Source organism: Terrapene carolina, unplaced genomic scaffold, assembly GCF_002925995.2.
Source record: "Terrapene carolina triunguis isolate 2854851 unplaced genomic scaffold, T_m_triunguis-2.0 Scaffold212, whole genome shotgun sequence".
NCBI lineage: Eukaryota > Metazoa > Chordata > Testudines > Emydidae > Terrapene > Terrapene triunguis.
Window position 1 is genome coordinate 7,205,777 of NW_020664563.1, and position 25,141 is coordinate 7,230,917.

Here is a 25,141-nt window from a genome sequence, read left to right on the forward strand (position 1 = left end):
GGGTGGCGCTGGGGGGGGGGGTTGGCGGCGCTCGGGGGGTTTCGGCCTTCAGCTGTTTTCTTTGGAGTAATATGGTCCTCGCCGCTTTACGAGTTGTGCAGGCCTGCTCTAAGGACTGGGCAGGACTCTATATGCCTCTTAATCAGCCAAAGGCACCACTCCCTAGTCTGTGACGCTCCCAGGCCAGGGAATACCAGCACTAATTCTACCTCTCCTTGCCCGCAGCTCCCCTGCAAGGATCTGCTTACCAACCGTGTCTCAGCTCCGGAGGTGTTCTCTTTGACACCTCGTCAGTTCCTCTGCGGGGCAACCTCTCCTTGCAACTTACCCTGTCTCCTTATATGGTGGAACGGGGAGCCAGTTCAGCGAGGGGTATGGGTGGTGGTGGTGGTAGGGGAAAGTGGGGTACAGGGGAGCCCTGCAGAGATGGCATTTCTATGCTGATCTCTTCCCAAAACTGGAGACCACGGGTGACATATTAGTAGCCTCTTGTGTCCATGCTTGCTTGTGCAGCTACACAATGCAGGGCGGGGCTGTTGCATATACACAATGCAGTTGGTTGCTATGCCATCCCGTCGGCCACTCCCAGTTCTGCTCAGCACTGTAATTAATCATCTAACACTAACGCTGCTATAGCATTTGGCTGCACGACTCGGCATCCCGGCCTCATTGTGCTAGGCACTGTATAATCGTGCTCCCTGCCCTGCTCGCTGACAGAACTGAGAAGACAGTGACATGTGAAGGGTGGTGGGGAGGGGGGATACAATGTGGATTGACATTTGCCATTTTGTTTTTGTTATTAGACCGCTCAAGGGCCAGCGATGCCCAGCGACCTCTTAGCCTAGCCTCCGTTACCTGGCTGATTTCTTAGAGGCAGAGGTGGGTGTGCAAGAAGCCCATCATGTTAAAACGTATGTGCTAACAGGGGGATGAGCTGCAAATACAGTAAAGCAGGGCTGCCCTGCCAGAAACTAAACAGGGGGGACTGGCGGGCTCATGGAGCGCATGACACAGCCTTTGACATCTAGCCACCAGTCTGGAGCCAACCCAGATTGATAGCAGCTCTTCGGTGTGAAATGAATTGGGAGGGTCCTGCTGCAGTTCCTCGCAGGCAGGCGTCCCCCATCAGGAAAACCACCCTCGCGTTTGGTCCTAATTAGCCATGGGACTGAATTCACTTCCCACCTCCGAATGCAGATTTCTGCCGCTCAGGGCAGAGACGATTTCCTGTGATGGCATCTGGGGGAAGTTTGCGCTGCTGTAGCTGTTCTGCACTCACAGAGGACGGCAGCGCACAGAGCAGCTAGACTGGCATCTCCCCCCAGCACATGCTCCCCATCCAAACATCACACGCTGATGGAAAGAAAGCTCGGACGTTCCAGAAGGGAAAGGGGAAGCCAGACCCTAAGAGTGCTACCGTGGTGAAACTGACAAAGCTGTCAGTCCCGGGGAAGAGATGATAGAGGCCTCCTGGGGAGCAGAGAGAGGATCTGGCATGGCAGGAGGATGCTCTTAGCTGAAGAGACAGGACGATGCTTGGGGGAGGGGGAGGCTCTGAAACATGGGGCCTAGAGAGATGAGCGGATGGTATTTATCTCAGCAGCGACTCACACAGTCAAATCACCTGGGTTCTGCTCTCCAATTACACTCCAGAGATGCTGCTGAGCAATCCAAGGCCCACAGTGTCTGACTCACAAGGGCCTCTGCTGGCAATAGGGCAATCACTGGGGCCCAGGAATCATAGCCAGGCATAGTGCTGCCTCTTGCTGCCCTGCCAGTACCTGTGGATCCTGTCCCAGAGGGGTTGGGGGTAACTTCGGAGACCATTAGCAACAGTCTTCTCAGGAGAAGCTAATACGAGAGAGACCAGAGCACACTGACAAACCTGGGTCATGTTTGAGAAAGGGGTCAGGATTGGGGCTTTTTTTCCCCCCATTGAAAAGGGAAGAAGCAGCTAGGGTCTTTGGCCACAGCACAAAGTAAATCCAACAATCAGTGTATTGCTAAACCCCCATCACTCCTCTTAAGCTGCTGTGAAAAGGCACTGGAAGATAGTGATGTATTTTTATCTGTGAGGGCACCCTCCCCTCAACAGATAGGTGAACAGATAGGTGCATTACGGCAGGCCTGGGTGCATACAATAGGTGCAGGTAGAAAACCAACATTACTTTCATCCATCTGTGGAGCTCGCAGCACTTTATAGATGCTAATTAACCAAGCCTCGCAATCCCCATAGGAAGCATCATTAATCCCAGTTTGCAGATGGGGAAACTGAGGCTCGTGGAGAGGAGGGGACTTTTCCCAGGTGACGGAGACCTTGCTAAAATCACACGGAAGATTTTTGTGGCATGGCGGTGAGTGTCCCTCCTACGTTAGCAGTTCCTCCGGCGCTAGCACCAGCGTGCAGCAATGTTAGTAGAAGAAGGATACATGATTTTGGGATGTAGACACACATTTTGTGAGAGTCAGAAACAAGACCAAGGAGTCCAAGTCCTCTGCTTTACCCACAGGACTTGAAAGTGCAGGATCTTGATGGTTTACTGCATGGTCTGGACAATTTACACCCATTACACAGCCATGCTCCTGCCTGTGGGGAATGTCACAGGAAGAGAGCCGCATTGCACCATTATTCAACTGGGGCAGCCACTGGAGGTGTGGCTGTTATGCCGGATATGGGCCAGATCTAAAGCCCATTGAAGTAGATTGAAGACTTTTCCTTGGCTTCGGATCAGGCTCAAATTGAGCAAATAGGAGAAGAGTGAAAATCGCACACCCTGGCTACAAGTTTGTGTGGATTCTGGACTCTGATACTCACAACCTCCAATTTGAAAAAGATTATTAAATATAATACACACATACACACACACAGCTGAATTTACTCCATGCCTTTAAAAAGGGGAGTTGCCACTATCAGGAGCCCCAGTCTGTTCTGCAAATGGATCTCAAGTAAAAACAGCGAAGTGATTAAAAGAATGTAGAAGTTTACAAATTTTTAGAAGTTATTTGAAAGAAAAAAAGGTGTGGAAGCCATCTAGTACTTCCCTACAATAACAAACCAGTGAGTGCAGCCTGACCCTCTTGAGCAACCCTGCAATAACAAACCAGTGAGTGCAGCCTGACCCTTTTGAACAACTCTACACAAACCTGCATTCATGATGGGGAGAGAGCACAGAAGCACAGGAATTGCTGGTCAGATTTGTGGTCCACCTAGTCCAGTGCCCTGCCTCTGACAGTGGCTAGTACTGGAGGCTACAGAGGAAGGGGTGAGAAACAATGCAGTGGGGCAGTTATGGGATAACCTGATCTCCAGGGAAACCTAACCCCTAATAGTTAGAGGCTGTTTTGTGCTCTGAACCATAAATGGTTTATATCCTAAACAAAACCGTAGCTCACATGGAACCATTTAGAACCCTCCACATAGGTCAGCAGTAGGGCTTGGGTGCAGATCTTTAGATCCACAGCATGGGACGTGAGTTAAAGGAGTAACTGATAAAAATCCATCAAGGACTTAGATTGGAGTTTCAAGCCCCAGAGGGATTGTTTGGAGAAACAGTGAGTAGTTTGTTCTTTTTTTTTTTTTTTTTGGAATCATGGTTCCCTCACTATCCAACGTAATAGTTACTTTATTTGATTGAACCTTTGTCCTGTTTTCCCTATCCTCCTCCCATTTCTACCTTCATGTTTGATGTCTGTCTAATTCAGACTGGGCATTCTCAGGGTCAAGACCACGTTTCTTTAGGTAGCCTGAAAATGCCGTACCAAGTACTGGCATGATGTCAGGTTTCCTAAGAAGAAGAAATAGTTTCACTGATACCAAAATACCCATTGCCTGTTTAACATCTCTGCTGGCCCTGCATTCAGAAGCATACCTGAGATCAACCCACTTCATGCACTGGAGAAAGGGGTACCATAATCACAGACCAAGCTGAATGATACAGAACCAAATGTATTCACATTTCTCTCCTTTAAGCAAAATAAGCATATATAGATATATAATTTATATATAAAGAGAATTTAAATCACATGGCAGCCATCAAGTTAACCTCTGTTTCTTTTAATTAGGTCTCAAATCTCCCATCGCTTTGAACAATCGGTACAAAGCACCTAAAAATGTCCCGTTTGGAGTAATGGTGATTCTATCTGGTGGCACTGTGCACCCATCGCTGCTAGAATTAAACAGCGGGCACGTCATAGTTCCTTAGCAGAAGAGTTGAAATCTGGGTAAGAGGAACTGATCAAACATACATTTGTCCCTTAAAGCAAATGAAATGAAAACCACAATAAACAGCTAAGGAAGGGGAGAGGTGGGGGACAGACAAACCAACCCACTTCAAGGATTTCCTTGAAGATAGAAGATCTCACCCAATACTGATACTAAAGGAAAGTAAAATTCACACAGAACACATACTTGCAGGTGATCCAGACATTATGGTGTGAGCAGCCAAAAAATTGAAGTATAAAAGTCCACACAAAACAGACTGAAAATAGCATGATCTGGAACATCCTGTAAGTGTTGGGTCTTTTTTTTTTTTTTTTTTTTTTTAAATCAGGGTCACTCATGCTTTCAGCCCCTGGTGAAGTAAATCAATTGTGCACGGACATTTTTTTCTCCTGAGGAGCAAGCAACTCAAGCGAATTTTTAATCCATGCAAAACCCCCAACACGTTACCGTCGGTTACACAGCATGATCACATTGCTTTTACAAACGAAAAAACAGAACGGAAAAAAAATGAAAAAAATTAAATCCATATTTTTTCTTTGTTGTTGTTGTTGTTGTTGTTGTAAAAATTACATAAAAACCAACCAACCGAAAAAAGAAAACGGAAAAAAGAAAAGAAAAGAAAACACAGATATTAAAGGAAAAAACAAACAAAAAAAAAAAACGAACAATAACAACCCAAAAAAAAAAAAACTAACCAGCTGAATTGGGAGTTGAGGGTGAGTTAGCTTGGCTTCCATGGGCTGACACATTTGTAGCAGTGACAGCCGTTTTGGCAGCATAAATATTGGCTTCCTCTTGAAATTTACCTATGTTCTTCTTGTACCGGATTCGCTTATTTCCAAACCAGTTTGATACCTAGAGCGAGTTCAAGAAAAGACAAAAAAGTTAACGTTTCACCTTTAACACATTTTGGTGGGGACACGGGGGAGGATTAGGAATGGGGAATAAAGCAAGTTAAAGCATTGCAGTTTTTTCTAAAAGCTTTGCAAGGAAAAGATTCCACCTGCTGACTCCATCCCAACCCCGGTGACCCCCAGAGCAGTATAAAGTCAATAACATCAACGCAGAGGCGAGCAGATGCCTGTTCTTTCAACTTCCATTAAGGGCACATTGTCAAGATAACAATATTGCCAACCCCTAGCATTCCACAATCACGAGACAGGTTCCAAAAATCAAGAGACTGGTTTAAAAATCATGAGGTTTAAAATAAATCGGGGTGGGGGGCCTTAATTTCCCTTCTGGGATTTGAGCCTCTAGGGTGCACGCAGGTCATGTTTTAAAGCTTTTCTCTGCCACTATGAGGGCTATAAGCTTACTTACAAAAGCTGAGATTCTCCCGTAATCACAGGACTCCAGGAGCTGTCTTTTAATGGGAGCCTAGCTCCCACTTGTGCCTTTGAATACTCCCCCGAGACCATTATTAAATGTGTTAGGATTTTAAAAATCTAATTTGATTTCCACTCAAGCTTGGGTCAGCCAAACTAGCCTGGTCAGTTTCACTTCCTGGTTCTCAAGGCTGCTGGGTTCAGGGTCCCTGCACTGAAGAGAAAGATTTTCATTTTTTAAATAAACCGTTTCAGCTGAATGATCTAGGTACCCAGGAAACTCTTCTGTTCTGATTTGATTGTGTAAACTCCAGTGCCTGGCTCCTGTAAACAAAATGAAACCTTGTGCCTAAAACTAAGCTGTCGGTGTCCCTTTCATGAGAATGCCAGTCCCATGCACTAGGAAGCTATGATTCCCCCCCAGACACACACTCAAACACGCCCTGGTTTAATGCTCTCTCCATCACAGTAGCATGTGCTGCTTTTTGGAGCACGTTCCAGAAGAATTTACAGGTACAGCTGCTGCATTGGTTACTCTGGTCTGGTCCACACACACAGTTTTACCAATATAACTCAAGGTTTAGCTAAATCAGGGCAAAACCTGTATGGACACTCTTAGTCCAATTTAAACCTGGTTTATACCAGTTGAGCTTGCATCAGTTAATAAACTGGTGCAACTTGTGTGTGTAGACCAGGCTTCCAATGGAAGGTGACAGAAAATGGGATTGTTAGGGGCTTTGCTGTCCGCTTCTTTTGGTTCGGATTTCAATCGGTGCCCCATTTCATGACACTGCCAGGTGGTCGCAATCCCAAGCTGTCAGCTCAGATCATGCATCCCCAACCCAGATGCAGAGGTGGGAAAGTTTGCAAGGGCAGCCATCAATGGAGGTGTTTCAACAGAACTTTGCAGAGTCTGCTGCATGCATGGCGCCTCGACTGTCTACAGATTTTCAGAATGAGACAGGTTGAACTATGATTTATAAATACAGACTGAACTTCTTCAGAAGTAATTAAGGAAATGGAAAACTATGGGCCAGATCAGTGGCTGGCGTAAATTGGTGGAGCTCCATTGATGTCGACATCATTTGAGGATCTGGCCCTATGCAATGAATCAGTCTCAGAGAGCACCATGGAGAGATATTAACAGCTAGGCTCTAATTGATTAATTGCAATTAGTCTCCATTGAGGATTTTAAAGAACGTAGCTTTGAGTCAATTGCATAAAGATTTGTGGTGGGCAACCCCCAAAAGGTCTGGATAAGCACCTGAAAGTTTAGAGTCTGGATGTTCATCTGAAATATACGAAATTCTTGAGTTGGCAAAATCGGGCTGCATTTCTCACTAAAACAAGCTCTCTGAAAGTTTTTGATACTTTCTGGTGTGTCTCAAACCTGGCACATGCAGTCCCATTTGGAACCAGGCAGCATTATTAACAATAGTCTCTCTCCTCACTTACACTGTGTGTTGCACCCATCAACCTCAAAGCACTTTATAAAAGCAGGCAAGTATCATTCTCATTGGACAAACGGGGAAACTGCAGCAGAGAAAGGTGTCATACCACAAGTCAGTGGTAATGCTGGGAACAGTACCCAGATCTCTCGACTTCCCTTCTGGTGCCATCTGTGAAACCAGCACTAAGGGTAACCACAGATATGGAACTGAAACTGGCACAGAACTTTTTAAAATATTGGAAAGATTTGGGCTTGAGTTTTGGAAGTAGATTTTGGGTGTCTTCTAGTTTTATCTGGAGTTCTCCCTCTGTTTTTAGAGAAAGGTCAGTCGTGGCAAAAATCAATAGGTTCCCAAAGGACTGTTCAAAACAGGTCTGGAATGAAACCAGACTGTGTTTTTTGAAGGCTGAAAGTCCATTGACATGGTGTCTTTGTCACTGGATTTACCACCGGTTGTGCTACCAAAAGAGGATGGGGACCTAATCAGACATGTCCCCATCCCCTTATTATATCAATGACATTCCCTATTTCCAGATCTTTAATGGATCACTATGAAGGTTGCAGGGTGCAATCCTCATGGATGTGTATATTGAGACTTATCTGCATAGTTAAAAGATTCAGGAAAGGTCTGAGCAACTTGGGTCTACAATCTTGAGCATGAACTCTCTGGAGAGCAGGCTCTCTTCTAGAGTTCTGGACTTCCTTTTCCTTCCAATTGCGTGCCATGGAGCTGGGACTCTTGGCATTTTGGTGCTTCCACTTCCAGATGGAGCCCAAGAGTGCGGAGGCCATGGCAGGAATAACGGGAGCTTGGGATGGAGGGAAAGTTGGCTGAATTTGTTCTCATCTCAGGAGAGGTTCCTGGTTTGGGGTTGAAGGTCTGAGGATGGTGATAGGAGGCTTCTGATTTAATCCACACGGGGTGGCTCATCCGTATCAAGTCCCAACAGCAGGGTCAACAGACACAGAGCTGCTAGGGTCAGCTGTAAGCTCCCCTTTTATGGGAGCTTGTTTCTGGAAGCTCAGTGAGCATGGCCAGACCGTCCTCTCAGTATGCCCCCAAAATAATCCCTCTTCCTCTGGCCTGGAGCACTCTCCCTGCCATGCCATATTTGTTGGCGTTGGTGGAGCGCCCCTCGGCTTCCCAGAAACAGAAGTGCTTCAATATGCCGGACTAGACAGACACAGACAGGCCCCCAAGTGCCTTCTGCTGTACTTGCTCTCAGCAATTTCTTGGGACCTACCTGCCCTCATGAATCAGGCATAGTTATGTTTAACTATGGGGTGAACGGGAGTGGGGATAGGCCACTGTTCAGAAAGTGATAAGCACCACCCTCTGAAAATCAAGTGCCCTAGAGAAAGGTCCTTCTAGTGAACCTTCTAGTTGGAAACCCAAAATCACTCATCACTATTGAACATTTTGGCCTCACTTTTCGAAACCATGGCCATCTTGTACAGGATTTCCCCAGACAAGTCCATCTGCGTTGGCACCCTGCCTTCTGAGTACATCAGTTCAAGCTATTGAACCATCTAGCCAGGAATCCTATTTTATGTTAACCAGATCAGATCTGTGGCCCATCTAATCTGGTATCCTGCCTCTATGCATAAACCCATTACTGGAAAAGTCCAATATTCCATCTACTTTGGTATGTCACCTCCTAGACCAGTTAGCCAGTCTTCTGTAGGCTAGTCCTGTCCCTTAGGTTGCTACTCTGAATTTTATTATGGAGATACAGCTGACACTTTTGTCTCGTTCTAAATGCTGGATATTGGTCACTGGTATCCAGCTAGTGTTTTGCACTCACTGAAAAACTGCTGCTTGTTTCACTGCATGGAAAACAGAAAAATAATCCCTCCTGTTTTCTACGATGCCTTCCATCTGCAGGGATCCCAGTGCTTGATAAACTTTGCACAGAAATCCCCTGGCACACCATTGCAATGAGGCTACCTCCGGAGGGGATGGCAGCAGCTATTTAACAATGCACAGTAACACTGCACTGGAAGAGAAAAACGTATCCAGCTGAGACTGAGGGGTGAATTTCAGAAGGCAGAATTTAACTACTGAGATTATAAATTGGCCATGAGATGGGAGTTAACAGCCCAACTCTTGCAAAAAGGGTCACTGCACCGCACCTTTAATAACCTCCAGCTGTCAGGAACGCTTCCCCTTCTGAGTCAGAGGGAAGAGAGCCAATGATTGGTTCATTGACACCCCTTTCAGCAAGATCCAGGCTTTCTTTTGAGGCCTGACATTGAAGTTACGGAAATGGGATGTCTTGCTAAAAAGGCTCACTCAGAAGATAAGGGCTTGATGCAGAAATCACTGGGTGAGGTTCAGCCTGTGTCACGCAGGAGGTCAGACTAGATGATCACAATGGTCCTTTCTGGTTTTACAATCTATGAACCTAGGAGCTAAGGTAATTGTGTTTGCTTTGCGAGAGCTGAGAGGAGCACAGCCCAAGGCAGCATGAACTGAGGCAGTTACAGTGCAGGGAGATTATGTGTCTTCACGTAGTTTCCAAAGGGGTATTCCATTGACCTGGTGCGGATAAGCACTCAACTTATCTGTACCGCTTTGGCCTGAAAAACCATGCGGGGATGGAAATCCTTAGGAGAGCAGCAATGTTTCCTTATTTCAGTTTGCTCAGAAAGATCACAAGAACAGTTTTTCTCCTGGAAATTGGCTCTTTCTGCTCCAGGCACTAGGGAGTGCAGAGATGGCATGCAAATTACAAAGAAGTTAATGGAACTTTGTTGGATCCCATAAAAACATCCAGGGTCAATTCAAAGTTCAGGATGAAACACCAGGACAGTGCTTGGTTTATTAGAACCAGCGTGCCCCATTTCCCATGTGTAACCTTGGGATGGACTGATGGTCATTTGGGTCTTCTAATGTAGATGATATGGTTGTTGATTGGAGGTCACTACATTGAGCATTTAAGGAGCAATTAGCAAGATTCCCTCAGGATTACAGATGACTACAGTCTCCAGTTTGATGTTGTTCCTTCCAGAGAAACTGAACAGCCACTCTGGGTGGGGATCTGGCCCCAGTTACTGTTGTCATCTTCATGTGAACGTGTGACCCAAATGACACCACAAACCTGTCTGTGAACATGAGGGAGCACAAGATGGCGGACTCCCAGAAAGCATGTGGATTGGCTGTGGGCAAGAATACAAGAGGGCATGCTGATTGGTTCCAGACTTTTCAGCCTCTGGCAGCCAAATGCAGTAGGAGGAACAGGGCGGGGATGGAGGGAAGGAAGGGGCTGAGAATAATTGACAACCAAGAACGTGGCGGTTGCAAATTAGATGCTCAACTGCTCTGCTCAAGCCTTGCATCAGCATTCCGGTCAATGCTATACGCTCCAGGGGCACAGAGGCTATTCACCTGCCCCTTTAATTACATGGGCACACCTTGGGGTGTAGCTAGTGAATATCCTGTTTCTATACAAAAATTGCATGTGTCAGCAGATGAGAGAGGCATTGCATTCAGCAAATACAAGAGTAATTACCCTCTATGCCTTTAGACGGAAAGAAACAACCCTGCAAATCCACCCCCCCATCCGCAGCCATGAGACCCTCACACCAGAAACCCCACTCTAGCCACGGCCTCCTTCCTGGTCCTTGCTCACACAGCTCCAGCAAGTAAACCCCTGCCAAGCCCCACGTGTGTTTGTTGGTTGTTCAGTAGCTTGTGAGGCCAGGCACTGGCCAAACATAGCACTTGCCCCAGAAATCTCTTGGTCGCCTTGCTCAGCTCTCACTTTGCCCCCCCGGCATGCACCCCTCAACCTCTACTGCTTAAATTCCACATCAGCTCTACTCTGCAATGTCCCAGCCAGCCCCTGCCATGTCCATCTCCATCCCTTCCAGGTGATTGCCCTAATACTTCCCCTCCCAATCAACCCTTCTTCCTCAATGGGCCTTGTTCCCCATTGTTCCATGCAGCCTCCAATTATTCTCTTGCTACCAATCTAGCACTCACCCTACAATTCACCCACCACCGCTGTGGAGATCAGTAAAGAGACGCTTGCCTGGTTATTTGTGCCCTGATGAAAAAACGTGAGGCCGTTATTTTGGTGCCACTCCCTTTGCCCGTCCCCTTACCTGTGAGACTGTGATGCCGCACTTCTTGGCTAGCTCTTCTTTGGCTTCCTCACTAGGGTAAGGGTTGCTGAGATGGGAATAGAAATACTCATTCAGGATTTCCGTAGCCTGCTTGTTGAAGTTTCGTCTCTTCCGCCTTGGCAAGGAGAAAATGGAACAGAATCAGGGCCAAGGCTCCAGAAAGAGGGAAAACGCTCTGGGGGTGGGAATCATATTTTGCAGTTCCATGGTGCCTCTTGCCTCTCCATTGCAAAGTACTTTGCAAACCTCCTCTACTCAAACTTTGCAACACCTTGCGAGGGAAGCTCTGGACCCACCTGGCCTCTGACCTGCCTCCCCCCGGCCAGTGCCCTGATTAGAAGGTTGGTCCCCAGGCGGGCTGGTGAAGGAGACTGCATGACAGGGTAGTCAGGGTGGGCTGGGGATTTGATCCACTTGCGTCTCAAACCACATTAGCCCGTCTGTTCTGGTCCCTTGCCTTCATACTGGATCAGATCCATTGGTTGTCCCACCTCTGCCAGACCAGAGCAGATCTTTGCAGTGTCTGCTCTGTCTAAAGGCCAACATGAGATATGAGACACCCACCCTTCCCACCCCTGCCAAAGCATTTTCTCTCAGGCGGGAGACGGGAGAACTAACCGCGCATCTAGAAATCGGGAGCGCAGGATCATGACGGCTTCGCACGTGCTCTGCTTGAGCTGCATCTGGATGGAGCTGAATTTGCGGTGGATGATGCTGACCATCCGCTCAATCTCCTTTGGTGAGATGGGCCGGGTCCGGCTCTGCTCGCGCAGGAGGTTCATCACGTGGGTGGTGAATTCGTTGCATGCCTGGGACGGCAAGAAAAACAAAAGAAACCCCGGGATCGGAGGGTCATTCGGCCGTGTTCAAGACTATATGGTGCCAGCACAGCCAGATAAGGACACCAGCCCAGGGCCCCCACGGAGCAGCACAGCAACCAGCTGAGATCTAACCACCTAGCCACAACCTGACACCGCACCCGTTTCCATAGTGTCGGACCACTTCCCCTTTCCACGGTGGGGATCAAGCTGCCTGCAACTTCAGCCCTGAGTCGGTGGTGAGGGTTTCTAAAGGAAAGAGCCTTAAAATGGGCCAGGGAGGAGACGAAACTGGGCCCAACCCTTCAGAGTATCCCTAGCGGCCAGACGGAGAGGACCTGTTGGGTCATTTAGAGTTTGATTCACAGCCCATTGAGAACCTGAGGGAAAGACTCTCACTGATTTCAATGGGCTTTGGATCAGGCCCCTCGTCCACTCGCCAGCTTGTGCGGGATTATTCCCTTATTTTTTTTTTTAGTGTTTTGTCCAGTCTAGGATTTTAAAATGACCCAAGTAGTGGAGCTTCCACCTTAAGAGGACTATAACAGTCTCTCACCTCTACACCATCTCCCTGCTGCTTAACCGCCATTGTCCTCTGCTCGCTTCCATCCCGGAACCCTGGGTCCTCCTTGGATCACTCTAACCAAGCCCTCTCCTTCCTGAGTGCTCCCATCCTTCTACCAGCGGCAGACAGTCACAGTAGGCCCTTCCCTTCATCATGGCTGCACACGGTCAGCTTTTAACCCTTCTTCAGTTTAGGAGCCCTCCTGCCCCTGGATCTATGTGGCTGCCCTTTCCTCAGCTTCCTCCCATTCCTCTGTATCTGTCTGGTGATGGGCTGCCCGCCAGGGAAACAGATTAAGTGAGAAACAGGCGAAAAACATCCAGCAATAAACTGCGCAGCCAGTATCTGAGACAGTGATTGGGAGTCACTGCACAGAATCCAGAACAGAACGGATGGTTGGGCAGAGGCCTTAGGAGCTTTAAGAGGGATCAGAAAGGAAGGATGGTCCAGTGGGTTGGGTGTTAGGCTGTGACTCTGGAGACCTGGGTTCAAGTATCTCTTCTGCCACAGGCTCCCTGTGTGGCCTCAGGCAAATCAGTTAGTTGCTCTGTGCCTCAGTTTCCCCATCTGTAACAGAGTTAATAGAACTTCCCTACCTCGCAGCGGTGTTGTGAGGATAAATACAGTAGGTGCTCAGACACTATGAAGGTGGGAAGCCACATAATCCATATCTGGCCCAAACCCTTCTCTCTAATCTTTAGAACAGGCCCCGATTAACACATATTGGTACTTCACTTTGAAGATGCAAGAGTTCTGTAAATGTTAATTACTATTACTGCTGATCCTCACACCAGGTCTGGGAATGGGTGTAGGACTGTGCACACCTAGGGGGGAAGGGGTTCAAAGCTGCAGGGGGGGAAAGGGAGAAGAACTGTCCCACTCTGAATGCCTAAGGAAGGGAAAGGAAGAGTCTTCCATTGGGGGTCATTAGGACAGAGATATAGGGAACGAGGAGGCCAGGCTAGGCTGGCTCTCCATAGGGAGAGGAAAAAGTTCTCTCTCCTGCCTTGCAGAGAATGGGCTTTTGGGGGTAGGCTGCCGAACCCAAACTGAGCAGGCGAGGAGGAGTTGATGCTGTTTCCTTGGTGCTGGGGGAATGGGAAGAGCTGGGCTGCATAAAGCCTTTTGTTTGGGACAAAGGCTGAAAACCCCCGCTACCCCCTATTACTTTTGCTTTGGGATTGGCTGGAGGAGCCAGAAAAATATAGGATTTGTCACATCAGATCAGAACCACGGTCCTTTCAATCTGGTAGCCATACTGGTCCCTTCATCCCTGACATACTGGATCAGACCAACATCTCGACCAGTCTGGTATCCCTCCTCCTTCCATTTGCAGGGAGGCCAACAGTCTGAGTATACTGGCCTGCGATCCTGCTGAAGTACCCAGTGCCTCATGAGACCAGCTCTCCCATAATGCACGTGGTCTGCTGTGCAATGGGGTGCCTGGGAGCTGCCAACTCCTTGATTTAAGCCCACCCAGGATCAGCTGCTGTTATGATGCACGTGAGGTGGCCTGTCCTAACTCTGTGTGTGCTACAGATGTTACTTATGGATGGTCCCAGGTCTCGGAGCGCTTGCCCCTCAGGCGGGGGGAGAGAGGTGCCAAAGGACAGGATGGTGGGAGTGGGCCAGAAGCAAGTGTGGGAAGCAGCGGCTGCTGGTGGCTCAAACGCACCTTGGGCTGCCGACACGGGGAACGGTTAATTCTGCAGGCATGCAGGTCCCAGAGAGAGGGGGAGGAGTCAGAGCCCCCCAAACGACCCACATCAAGTGGCTGCGAGCACTGAGGTGACACAGTGCTGTAGGTTTCCAGCACATCCGATAACAAGTCAATAATGATAATAATTAAAGCAGCGCAGGCAGCGCGAGACAGGCGCCCTGACATGAAAGGGCAAGCAGGTAATCACTGGAATTAGTGTGCTGACGGCACAGCACCGCCCCGCTGCGCGTGCTCCCACCACCCGTGGTCCCCCGCTCCTCTCATGCCCACGGGGGATGTTTGTTTTTAATACATTTTCTCAGTCTGCTGCATCAGATGCTGGATGCTGGCAGGTCCGTGCAGCCAGGGGCTGCTGGGCCAGAGGGAAAGCAAACTACTTAGCAACACAGATGACAGCCCGGCTCTGAAAAGGAGGCGACCTGCAAAGATGAAGAGGAAAAGCAACGAGTTGCTCAAGAACTTCACTGCTCTGTGCTGAAAGCAGGGCTGGCTGGGCTGGGCTTCACACCTTGGGGCCCCCGGACAGCCACGCAACGCACCCAGAGCAGTGCCCCCGCTTCACACGGGGCAAGTTGCTGCTCTCTCTCCCCAGACCCATCCGAACGGGGTAGCTCACTGCCCTTGTGGCACCCGGGGCCCTGCTCTTGCTGGGACTTGTAAATCATAAGGGTAGTCTTGGAGCAACTGCCCCAGAAGCCAGAACTCTCCGGCACTCGGGAGATGCTGTGAAGGGGAGGCTACTACTGTGACAATCACCTGATTCACAGAACTGTAGAAATGTCAGGCTGGAAGGGACCTCGAGAGGTCATCAGGTCCAGCCTTCAGCACTGAGGCAGGACCCAAGTCTACCTAGACCATCCCTGACAGGTGTATGTCCAGCCTGCTCTTAAAAACCTCCAGTGACGAGGATTTCACAGCCTACCTTGCAAGCCTGTTCTGGAGCTTAACTCCCCTTAGAGACAGAAACCTGGTACCTACTATCTAACCTGAATCTCCCTTGCCGCAGATGAAGCCCATTCCTTCTTATCCTACCTGCAGTGGATATGGAGAACAATTGATCCCCATTCTCTCTCTAACAGCCCCTAACACATTTGAAGACTGTTCTAGGGTCCCCCCGTAGTCTTCTTTTCCCAAGACTAAACAGGGCCAGTCTTTTTAACCTTCCTCAAGGGTCAGGGTTTCGAACCCTTTGATCATTTTTGTTGCTCTCCTCTGGACTCCCTCCACCCTGTCCACATCTTTCCTCAAGTGTGGCGCCCAGAGCTGGACACACTACTCCAGCTGAGGCCTCACCAGGATGGGGAAGGTGTTCTCAGAGAACTCCGCAGTTCCCTTCTTTCTGAGCTTGTGTACGCTCGGACTGTGTCTTCCTTAGGAGGGTAGAAGGTAACCTGGGGCACAACCTGTATATGGTGTAAAACAGCCCCTCACCCTTTCACAGACTGACATTTATACGGGAGAACCCAAGGGTTTGGGTTCAATCCCCTGAGTTGAAGACATCATTTCAATTGCTTCTCCCCTTCTGTTCTTAATGGAGTGTGGATCCTCCACTCCCCTTGCTGTCCCATCATCCCATGATGCTCTAAAGACATCAACTGTAGCTAACTACCCAGTAGATACAGCTAGTTGGTCAGAGCCCTTGTGAAGGTGACTGTACAGCAGAACCACTGGCCCCTATACAATCCACGTAAGTGAAACCTCTCTCGTCTGAGAGGTCTGCTATACCCCCTCCTGGCTGTTTACCTAGGTGCTGAAAGAGCCAGCCCCGTGCTTACAGACTCCAAGTAGTTTCAGCCTGCCTCATCTTCACATGCAAAAGAACATTATAGACCAGGGGTCGGCAACCATTCAGAAGTGGTGTGCCGAGTCTTCATTTATTCACTCTAATTTAAGGTTTCGCGTGCCAGTAATACATTTTAACGTTTTTAGAAGGTCTCTTTCTATAAGTCTATAATATATAACTAAACTATTGTTGTATGTAAAGTAAATAAGGTTTCAAAATGTTTAAGAAGCTTCATTTAAAATTAAATTAAAATGCAGAGCCCCCTGGACCGGTGGCCAGGACCCGGGCAGTGTGAGTGCCACTAAAGATCAGTTCGTGTGCCGCCTTCGGCACGTGTGCCATAGGTTGCCTACCCCTGTTATAGACAAAACTGCAGGGAAAAGCTGTGTCGAGTCACAGCAACATCAGGCCCTGAGGTGAAGCCAGACACTGGACCTGTCCCAGCTAGCTCCTGTGTCCTGGGGCCAGCTTCCCTGCCGGCAGGACAGCTGTGACCTGGAAGGGACATCTACCCCACACCTTAGGCTCACGCGACCAGCCACATGCGTGATTTCAGGTTAGCGCAAACTGATGCGGTCGGGATGCAATGGTCACAAACCACATTCAGCCGTCAAGAGAAGAAATCAAAGCATTTGGAGCTGAGCAGCCGCACTAGCCTGCCTAAAGCGCAGCTGCTTCTCCAAGCCCTGTCTGAATGTGGAAACCTCTCAGCAGGCCTCACAATTCTCCCCCACAAAAGCCCTGGATCCTCTCAACTTACGGTCTCCTTGGGGAGACACTCAGTAGGTCCTCTGACGGCCCTTCCAGCATCCCCTTGGGGCTTGTCACCTCTCTCCGCACTCCCACAGGGTGTGTAGGGCACTGAAATTGACAGGCTGCAGATGGATCCAATCACCTGCTGCACCATCTTGAACTGGGCTGAATTCTCTACGGCCACCAGTGCCGGCAGCCTGAGGATCTCTGGAAAGGGCTGCCTGAGCCCTGCCCCTGATCCCGAGGGGGGAACTGGAGAGGGAAAGCTGTCCTGATTCTCTGGCCCAGAGAGATGGCAGCTTGGTGGGTCCCAGGACGCAGCAGGGAAGATCAAGACAGTCCTGGCCAAGGTGCCCTTCTCACTATCCCTTTCCATGCCATTTCGAGAGCAAAGGTGGAACAATGTCAGGGCTCTTTGCAGATGGAAAGTCATGATAGTGACATTACGGCAGAACCCAGTATCCAGAGGTCTTAGGAGACATTCTGAAAAGGCCAGACAGCCAGGGAACCTGGCCAGCAGGCTTTGATGTCCGAGCTTCAGGTCCTCTGCCCCAACTCGGACTCATGGCTCCCCTGTCAACAGCTGCCTGGGCTCCCCACAGCCACCTCAGCAGAAGGACAGGAAGCTGTATGGCAGGGATTCACTGCCCAAGTCTTTATCCACTAATCAGACTCCGGCACAACGCCAGGTGGATCAGGCAAGCCCTGCATGGCCGGCGGAGGGGGGTAATCAGGCAAGCCCTGCGCAGGGGTGCTGTGAGTCATTAGCAGAACAGATAATTGAACCTAGGTCTTCTGAGGCCCAAGCTAAGGCCCTAACCACTGGACCAGCCTTCTTCTTTCCTTTTACTCCTAAGAGGGGGTGAATATTTTTTGGTCAAGCTTAAAAACCAAACAATCCCCTTTACCCAAGCCTGGGGGAGGGATAGCTCAGTCCTTTGAGCATTGGCCTGCTAAACCCAGGGTTGTGAGTTCAATCCTTGAGGGGACCACTTAGGGATCTGGGGCAAAATCAGTATTTGGTCCTGCTAGTGAAGGCAGGGGGCTGGACTTAATGATGGTTCAGGGTCCCTTCCAGTTCTATGAGATAGATATATCTCCATAACTATAAAGCCTGTCATAGGAGCTGGTTGAAAAGTGGCAGAATGAGTTTGCAAAAAAAAATCTCAGAGTTTGAAATGGCCCAGTTTTGCCTTCGTCGCAAAGTTTTCCAGGGTTGCTTTCAATGAATTTATCAAAATTTTGATCAAAATCCTTAGGTAAAAAGCCAGGTTTTCTTACTGAAAATGGGCTTTTCAGTAAACGAAGCATTTCTCGAATGATTCTGATTCAAATGCTGACACTATTTTGATAACAAAACATGGATTAAAACAATGCATCATGGAAAATTTTGCAAAAAACCAAACCAAACCCCAGACTGTTTTTGACACCAACAATTTTTTGCAAATGAATAAATAAATAATAACAAATTAATAATAAAATAATAATAATAATAATTAGTTTTTTCTTCTAATGAAAAAAAAAAACTGTGCAAAAATGTTGACCAGCTCCCCATGTCGGATTTCAGCCTGAACAGTGGATGTCTCAGGAAGTTCTGAGCTACAGGGGTGTGTAACAGCTATGCTCATGCCACCTTGACAATAGATGTCACTAGCGCTCCAGCCCATATACACACAGCCATGCTGGCTTGGCGTATAGAATTGTGTGTAGGTAACATACCGATTCTCTTATCGGCTCCATTTTCTGTTGCATTATCTTCCCTCTGCTGTATGGGCAGATTATCCCTTGAATGGGTTTATTTCCTTGATCAGAGCTTCATTTAAACCCTGCCTTTGCTTTGGCCGGGAGAGGGGGAAGCCTCTGCTTAGCCTCCGCGAATGAGCCTGTTACCTGTTCATATTTCTCCAGCTCCGTGTGGTAGATCTGTCGGATCTGCGAGAGTTTAGCTCTGTAGTCAGAATGCTCCACGGAATTGTCTGAGCCAGCCCCTCCGGATGCTGCTGCTGCGGCCGCAGCCGCCGCCGATCCTCCTCCTTTCTCAGGCCCTGCCACGCCCTCTGCCAACAGCATGTTGTCCAGTCGCATCAGCTGGGGGTCTGTGGGCTCCTCTTCCTGGGCTCCCCGGATACTCAGAACTGTGAGAAGAGACAGAGGAGGGAGGGAACCATTAGCAATGCCCTGAGGATGAACACAAACAATAGCAACAGCTCAGCAGGCAGTGAAGGCCAGATTCTCCACTGAGGTAACTCGGCATAGCTCTAGCCACGTCGGTGGAGCCGTGCCGACTGACACTAGCTGGGGATCTGGCCCCCGACTTCAATGGAGCTATGCCCTATTTATGCTGACCTGGCCCTTGCTTGCAAATCCTTAGTGCGCCTCTAGCTCACCCGTTCAAACCCAGCCCGCTGGCAGTGACTCAACGCAATCACCAGCTCATGACTCTATACTGGCCCTGGCCTGAAGTGAGCTGGGGCCTGGAGCAGTTCCCAGCAGCCAGAGCCCACAGCACAACTGTCGCTGGTCGGCCCCCTAGTGACAGTCTCACTGGGAGAGTCTCAGCCTGGATGGGCCGCGGACTCTGCTCTCACCTCCGTGGCGCTCCCTCTGGAGTAGGGTGGGGCATGTTGGGAGACGCTGGCACTAGGTTGTCACCTTTCTAATGGCTGGTAACTGGACCCCCAAGGCCCAGCCCCCTGCCTTGCCTCTTCTCCCAAGGCCCCACCTCCTCTCCACCTCTTCCAGAGCCTCGAGGCTCTGGCCCCCAACCTGCCTCTTCCCAAGAGGCCCTGCTCCCTTCTCCGCCTCTTCCCCCCAAGCCCTGCCCCCACTTCACTTCTTCCCCCCCCAAGCCCCGCCCCTGTTGCTCCTCTGCCCCCTTCCCCCGTTGCTCGCTGGATCATCTCAAGGAGCCTGCCTGCAGGTAGTAGGCAGCCTCGGCTGAGCAGGGGCTGGCGCGGGTTAACGAGCTGGTGCCTCCCTCCACCCCACGGTAACCAGGCTTTTGGTTTGGGTGCGATTAAGGGTTGCCAGGTCTCCAAAAATCAGGCAGCTGGCAACCTTAAATGGCACCTGGACACAGAAGCCAAAAAACGGACTGTCCGGGTAAAAACCTGGATGGGTGGCAGCCCCAGCTCGCACTGCTACTTCCCATGCTGTCCCTTCCTCTGGGGGTAAATAGAGGGCTCCTGTCCCCAGGGCTGTCAACCAGACTCCTTTCACCAGCCCTCCTTAGAGTGGGCATGGCAAAGAGACCTCAGCACTGAGGATTGAACCAAGTTTTGTGGGACAGGAACCCTGCAGACAGGCCCCACTGGTGGCAGAAGTGCCAGGGCGAATGCCCCGATTGAGCCCATCCTTTCCAAGGCTCAAGAGCTGCCACCAGCTGGAGACAGAACGGGGAGAGAGCAGTCCCCATGTGCCCCACGGCTGTGGTCAGCAGAGAGATCTCCACTGGTGAGCTGCTGCTGGAGCTTAGAGCGTGGTGGCTAAGGGGCAAGGGGCTGCAGACACATTTCCTGCCGACGGTTCTTTGCCAGCACCTGCAGCCCCCATTTCAGGCGAGGGGAAACCCATCGGTGCACTGAGAGTTAACACTGCAGACACGACGCTTTAATAAATAGATCGTGAGTCCTGTGTGCGTCTGGCTGGCCCCGTGGGCTCTTGCCAGTTCTGGTTGTTTCCGCAGCCTTTGCAGGTCACCCCCATGAGGTTGTGACAGGGAAGGTAGATGTGAGGCCAATGCAAGGGGACATTTAGTTATTCGGGGCATCGTGTTCTCCACATGACCAGCCTGGGCTGCAGACTGTTTACACATGCTCCTCAATTACAATGGGAAGAAGAAGAGGTTTTGTTTTTGTCTTTTAAAGGGCATTATATTTTTAAAGGCAAATAAAAAACTAGAAATCACGAGACTAATTCATAACATGGCTTTGTATTTCCAAACAGCTGCACAAATATTAGCTCATTCACGGTGGAAATAATCATTCAACGAATATTAACTCTTGGTTACATTGGTTTCTTTTTCTTCCCTTAGGGGAAAATCCCAGAGGGCTAAAACCAACAGAAATTTAATAGTGAGCTATAAAAACCTAGAATTGTATAGGTGGGTTCACGGTGCTCTCCAGAAATGCAATCACTCTATTATATTCCAATCCATAGGGCTTTTCCCCGGGGTTGATTTCTACATATTGTTGTTCTGCGATCACATCTGACTCCAGAATCTGACCAAATGATTGCTCTGCTCTTTGTTCTCACAAGAAGAAAAATTAACAAGAACCAAAATCTTGTTCTCAGATCTGCACAGCGGATAAACTAGAGGCACTAACAGCAACTGTGCAAACCCAAATAAATACAAGCCTGCTTTACCTGATGCACTGGCTGTTGCACACACAGAGAATACAACAGGAGACAGAATCAGAGCAGGATTCCCAATTCTCTCATTTTTTATGACTGAAACAAAGGACACAAGGATTTGATTTCCCCAAAATGTGCTGAAATGCATCACAAACAGAAGGCAGATCTGAGAATAAGGCAGACGGCTGCAAGTCTGGAAACCTGGCTTCTGCTCTTAGCTCTTGCACACATTCCCCATGTGATCTTGCATGAGTCATTTCTGGCCTCATCCTACTCCCGTCGAAGTCTACAATAAAACCCATGTCGACTTCAGTGGGAGCTGGACGAAGCCCTCAGCCTTGATCCTGCAACAAGCAGGACCCCTGTGCAGAGCTCATTGCAGGATCAGAACCTTAAACTACTTGTGCCTCAGTTTCCCTGCCTTTAAAAAAGAGGGTTTTACAAGGCTTAACTGACATGTGCTTGGAGATCCTCTGGTGGAAGACAAAAGGAAAATTAATAATAATAAATAATAATAATAGTTTTATTATTTGGAAACGGATTTTTGTCATTCTTGGGACTTATTGAACTGTACTAAGCCAAGAGAGCAGCAATAACCATATTCTCACAAATTACTTGCCAAAGAGAGAATTTTCTAGTATTCTCACAGCTTCAATTCATGCTTTAAACACATATAAAATCACTCTCTTTCTTTGAGTGTTTTCCTAAAATCACTCTCTCGTTTTTTGAAATTAAAAATAAAAATTACAGCAAAAAAACAAAAAAACAGCACTTCACTGCTCCGGGCTCACTTTGCAAAAGTGGAGGCCCAGCCTGAGTTTGCAAAACCCTTGTGTGCGTATGCACTCTGCCAATGGGCAGCTGGGTAGCAAAATGGTAAATATGTACCAAGCAGCCTGCCTGAAAACTCCAGCTGAAGTGGAGGGAAGAAATGGGGCGGGGGGGAGGGAGGGGAAGGGGCAAACTGGCAATTTAAGATGCTGAATCCCCCTTTTTTTTTTTAAACCGACTATTTCAATTTTGTAAGCCTTGCTGGGAAGGGTAAGAAATGGCTGCATTTAGACAGAATCTGGACACAGTCAGGGATGCTAATAACAGATAGGAAGAACCAGTGCACTGAATTTCCATAGAGATTCTGTGGGGCAATATATACATATTATATGGCATAGCTGTGTGATGATCCATTGATTTTAATGGAGCTATGCTTGCTTATGTCTAAAATGAATCTGACCCATTATTCCTAGCCTTGTAATCTGCACTGCCAACCATCAGCAAATGGTTTTACTGTCAGTTTAAAAAAATAATCTAAAATTGGCTGCCAATAAAAAGTCGTAACAAGCCAGTGAAAATAACAAGAAACATATTTTTCCTTAATCTAGAATAAGTTTCTGAATGATACAATTACTATTAATAGAAACCAATTTTAAGTAAAAGGCTCAGCTGAGAATGAACATGAATAATAGGAGACTTAAAACCCCCCAAATGGCTTTGAAATCGTAATTTTCTGGACACAAATCCTTTTTAGTATTTTTCGTCCCTTTTGTGTTTGAAATTTTGTCAGTGAAAAGGGTTGAAATGTGCAAGTAAATTTGTTAGTAAAATAAAATAATAAATTACAAACAATTGCTAATTAACAATTATAATTTATATACTAGAGATGGGTTAAAGATACCAAATTTACATCTGGATCCCAGTTTCAAAGAGACAAGAATTCAAAAGAGTTGAGATCCAGAATTTTGGCCCAGGCCCCATCTCTCTTACATAGGTATTACTGTAAAGGTGTATGATGCTTTGCTAAAATCAACAGAAAGATTCTATAACTAACACGCACAAAGCAAGCCAACTGACAGACAGGACAAAAAGAAAACAAAACATCTCCTGAGATAGAGAGACGGTGGGGAAGGAAATCACAGCAGAAGATGTGGAGCACCGTCAATGAAACGTGTGTTGATTTGGGGTTGGTGAACCTTAATCCTAAACAAGAGAAAAGGCAAACGGCAGAACTTAAAAGGAGGAAAAGGAGGCAGGAGATGGGAAGGAGACGAAGATGACATGAATGGCAGAGAATAATCTCCTGTTCTTCCCAACAAAACTCAAAAGACAAATTGAAACAAAAATAAAAGGTGAAAACAAATACAAAATAGGGTTTCAAGCCAGACACACTTGTGATTAGGATTTCAAAAGAGAGATTTTTTATATTAATAATAAAAACTCACTGCCTAGTCAGGAGTGCATGTGTGATTAATTAGTCTGTGTGTGTGTGTGAGTTTTTTTTTTTAAAAGCGCTATATAGGTGCTTAGTAATATTACTGTATAATGTGAAACACACACACATTGTATTCTATTATATCTACATCTGCATATTTGTGTGAGTACACATTATATTACTATTACATTATAATTATATATGTTTAATGAGTGGAATCCAAAAATCAGCTGGGTGAGAAGGTGCTGGGATTTGCAGCAATTGTGCCTGTTTGGCTAGCCAGGTAGAATAACACTATTAAATAAATAAATGAAAAGGCCAATGTATCTAAGCAGACCTGATGCCACCTAGTTATTGCTTGAAGTCTGTGCTCTGGTGAGTAGGAGACAAAATGATTATTTAAAAGCTCCTTTATCTTCCCAGCACCGTATAAGACTCAAATGAACCGTCTGCCAGGACACCCGAGATGTTAACACTCATCCACCACGATCCAATTTCAAGCGGCAGAGCTGTTACCTAATCCAGCAACTATCACATATGATCAAGGCTCTGCTGAGCGGATTGGCCCTTTACCTCTCTCCTGTTCATCCCCTGCTCAGCTGGAAATGGGTTTAAAGGGACAAGGGACCCATTCCATTCCAAGCTGGGGCATTGGAGTCTGTGGATTTCCATACCCGGGAGGTGGGAAAGAGAATTTGGAAATCGGTGAGGGAATTTAACAGCATTCTGTGCAAATCCCTTTACAGGGTTTCTCTGGGATCAGCTCCCCCAGGTGGTGCAAATCAGTGCAGATAACAGTTATGTCAATTTACATCAGCTGAGGATTTGGCCCAGGGCATCTGTGTCGGTGACAGACTCTTTAATGAACATTTGGACAGTTACGAATTCATTTGAACCAAGGGGTTATCAGCCCCAGTGCCCTTAACACCACTGATTTTGGTGGAGGTAGGAGCACATCAGACACCACCACCTCGCAGCTGGTACCGACCACACCCCCTCTTTGGCTGCCTCGTTGGGGGCGCTGCAGAAACCAAGAATGGGGCCAAGGGGGTCAGTGTGTGGGGACGCCACCTATGAATGGTCAAAGAAGGCCTTCGTTCTCCCAGGCTGTCAGTTGTCCCGGGAGAAAGAGGAAAACAAAGTGAAAATAAAACCAATTTGGCAGAACGGTATTTTCTTCTGCTCTCCCCCCCACCCCTCCGTTTCTTAGAAGAGAAACCAGACATTCCCTAATTTCTCCTCTGTCCTCAGAGGCACCCTTCCCACGGCCCAAGGTGGAGACCCAATAGCCCAGCACACTCAATTTGCTGCTCTTCGTGATAGAAAAGAAATACAGGCTAAGAACTAGGGGAAAAAAATAATATTTTGTCCTTGGCTGCTCCACTGACAGCCTGACAAACCTGCCGGCTCCGCTGACTGCCACTAGAGGATGCTCTTCCTTCACAAAGAACCGGCTTTCGCCCAAATAAATAAACAAACAAAACAAAAACCACACGCCTCCTCCCAATTTGGGCTGCTGCAAAATGCCTTTGCCGCTAATTTCTGACCTCCCAGGCTGGATGCAATCATGGAGGGGACATTCCTCAGCGTTATCGGGGTCAGGTTATCGGGTGGGACAATGAGATCAGGACCAGGTCTCCACCCACCGGCACACTCCTCCCTAGGTGGTGTTCAAGTAACAAAGCCAGGGTTTTGTCAGGTCACGGGGGTGACCAACATGTAACCCAGGGGCAAAGCTCGCCCCATGACCATCCGCATCATTAATATGCAGGTCCCAGCTCCAGAGACGACAGGTCCCAGCATGCAACAATCCACCTG

The 25,141-nt window shown here is 48.1% G+C and overlaps 1 protein-coding gene across 1 annotated transcript in view; it reads right to left on the reverse strand.

Annotated features, from left to right (window-relative positions):
- Positions 1 to 18,897, reverse strand: part of LOC113407508 (pre-B-cell leukemia transcription factor 1-like) — a 45,506-nt gene extending 26,609 nt beyond the window's left edge. The window contains exons 1-4 of the mRNA XM_026656099.1: positions 18,655 to 18,897; positions 11,744 to 11,934; positions 11,105 to 11,240; positions 4,918 to 5,077 (exon numbers count right to left, since the gene is read on the reverse strand). Of these exons, the coding sequence (XP_026511884.1) occupies positions 4,918 to 5,077; positions 11,105 to 11,240; positions 11,744 to 11,934; positions 18,655 to 18,849 (682 nt within the window). The 5' untranslated portion in view covers positions 18,850 to 18,897. The remainder of the gene's footprint in view (positions 1 to 4,917; positions 5,078 to 11,104; positions 11,241 to 11,743; positions 11,935 to 18,654) is intronic.
- Between the last annotated feature and the right edge of the window lie 6,244 nt (positions 18,898 to 25,141).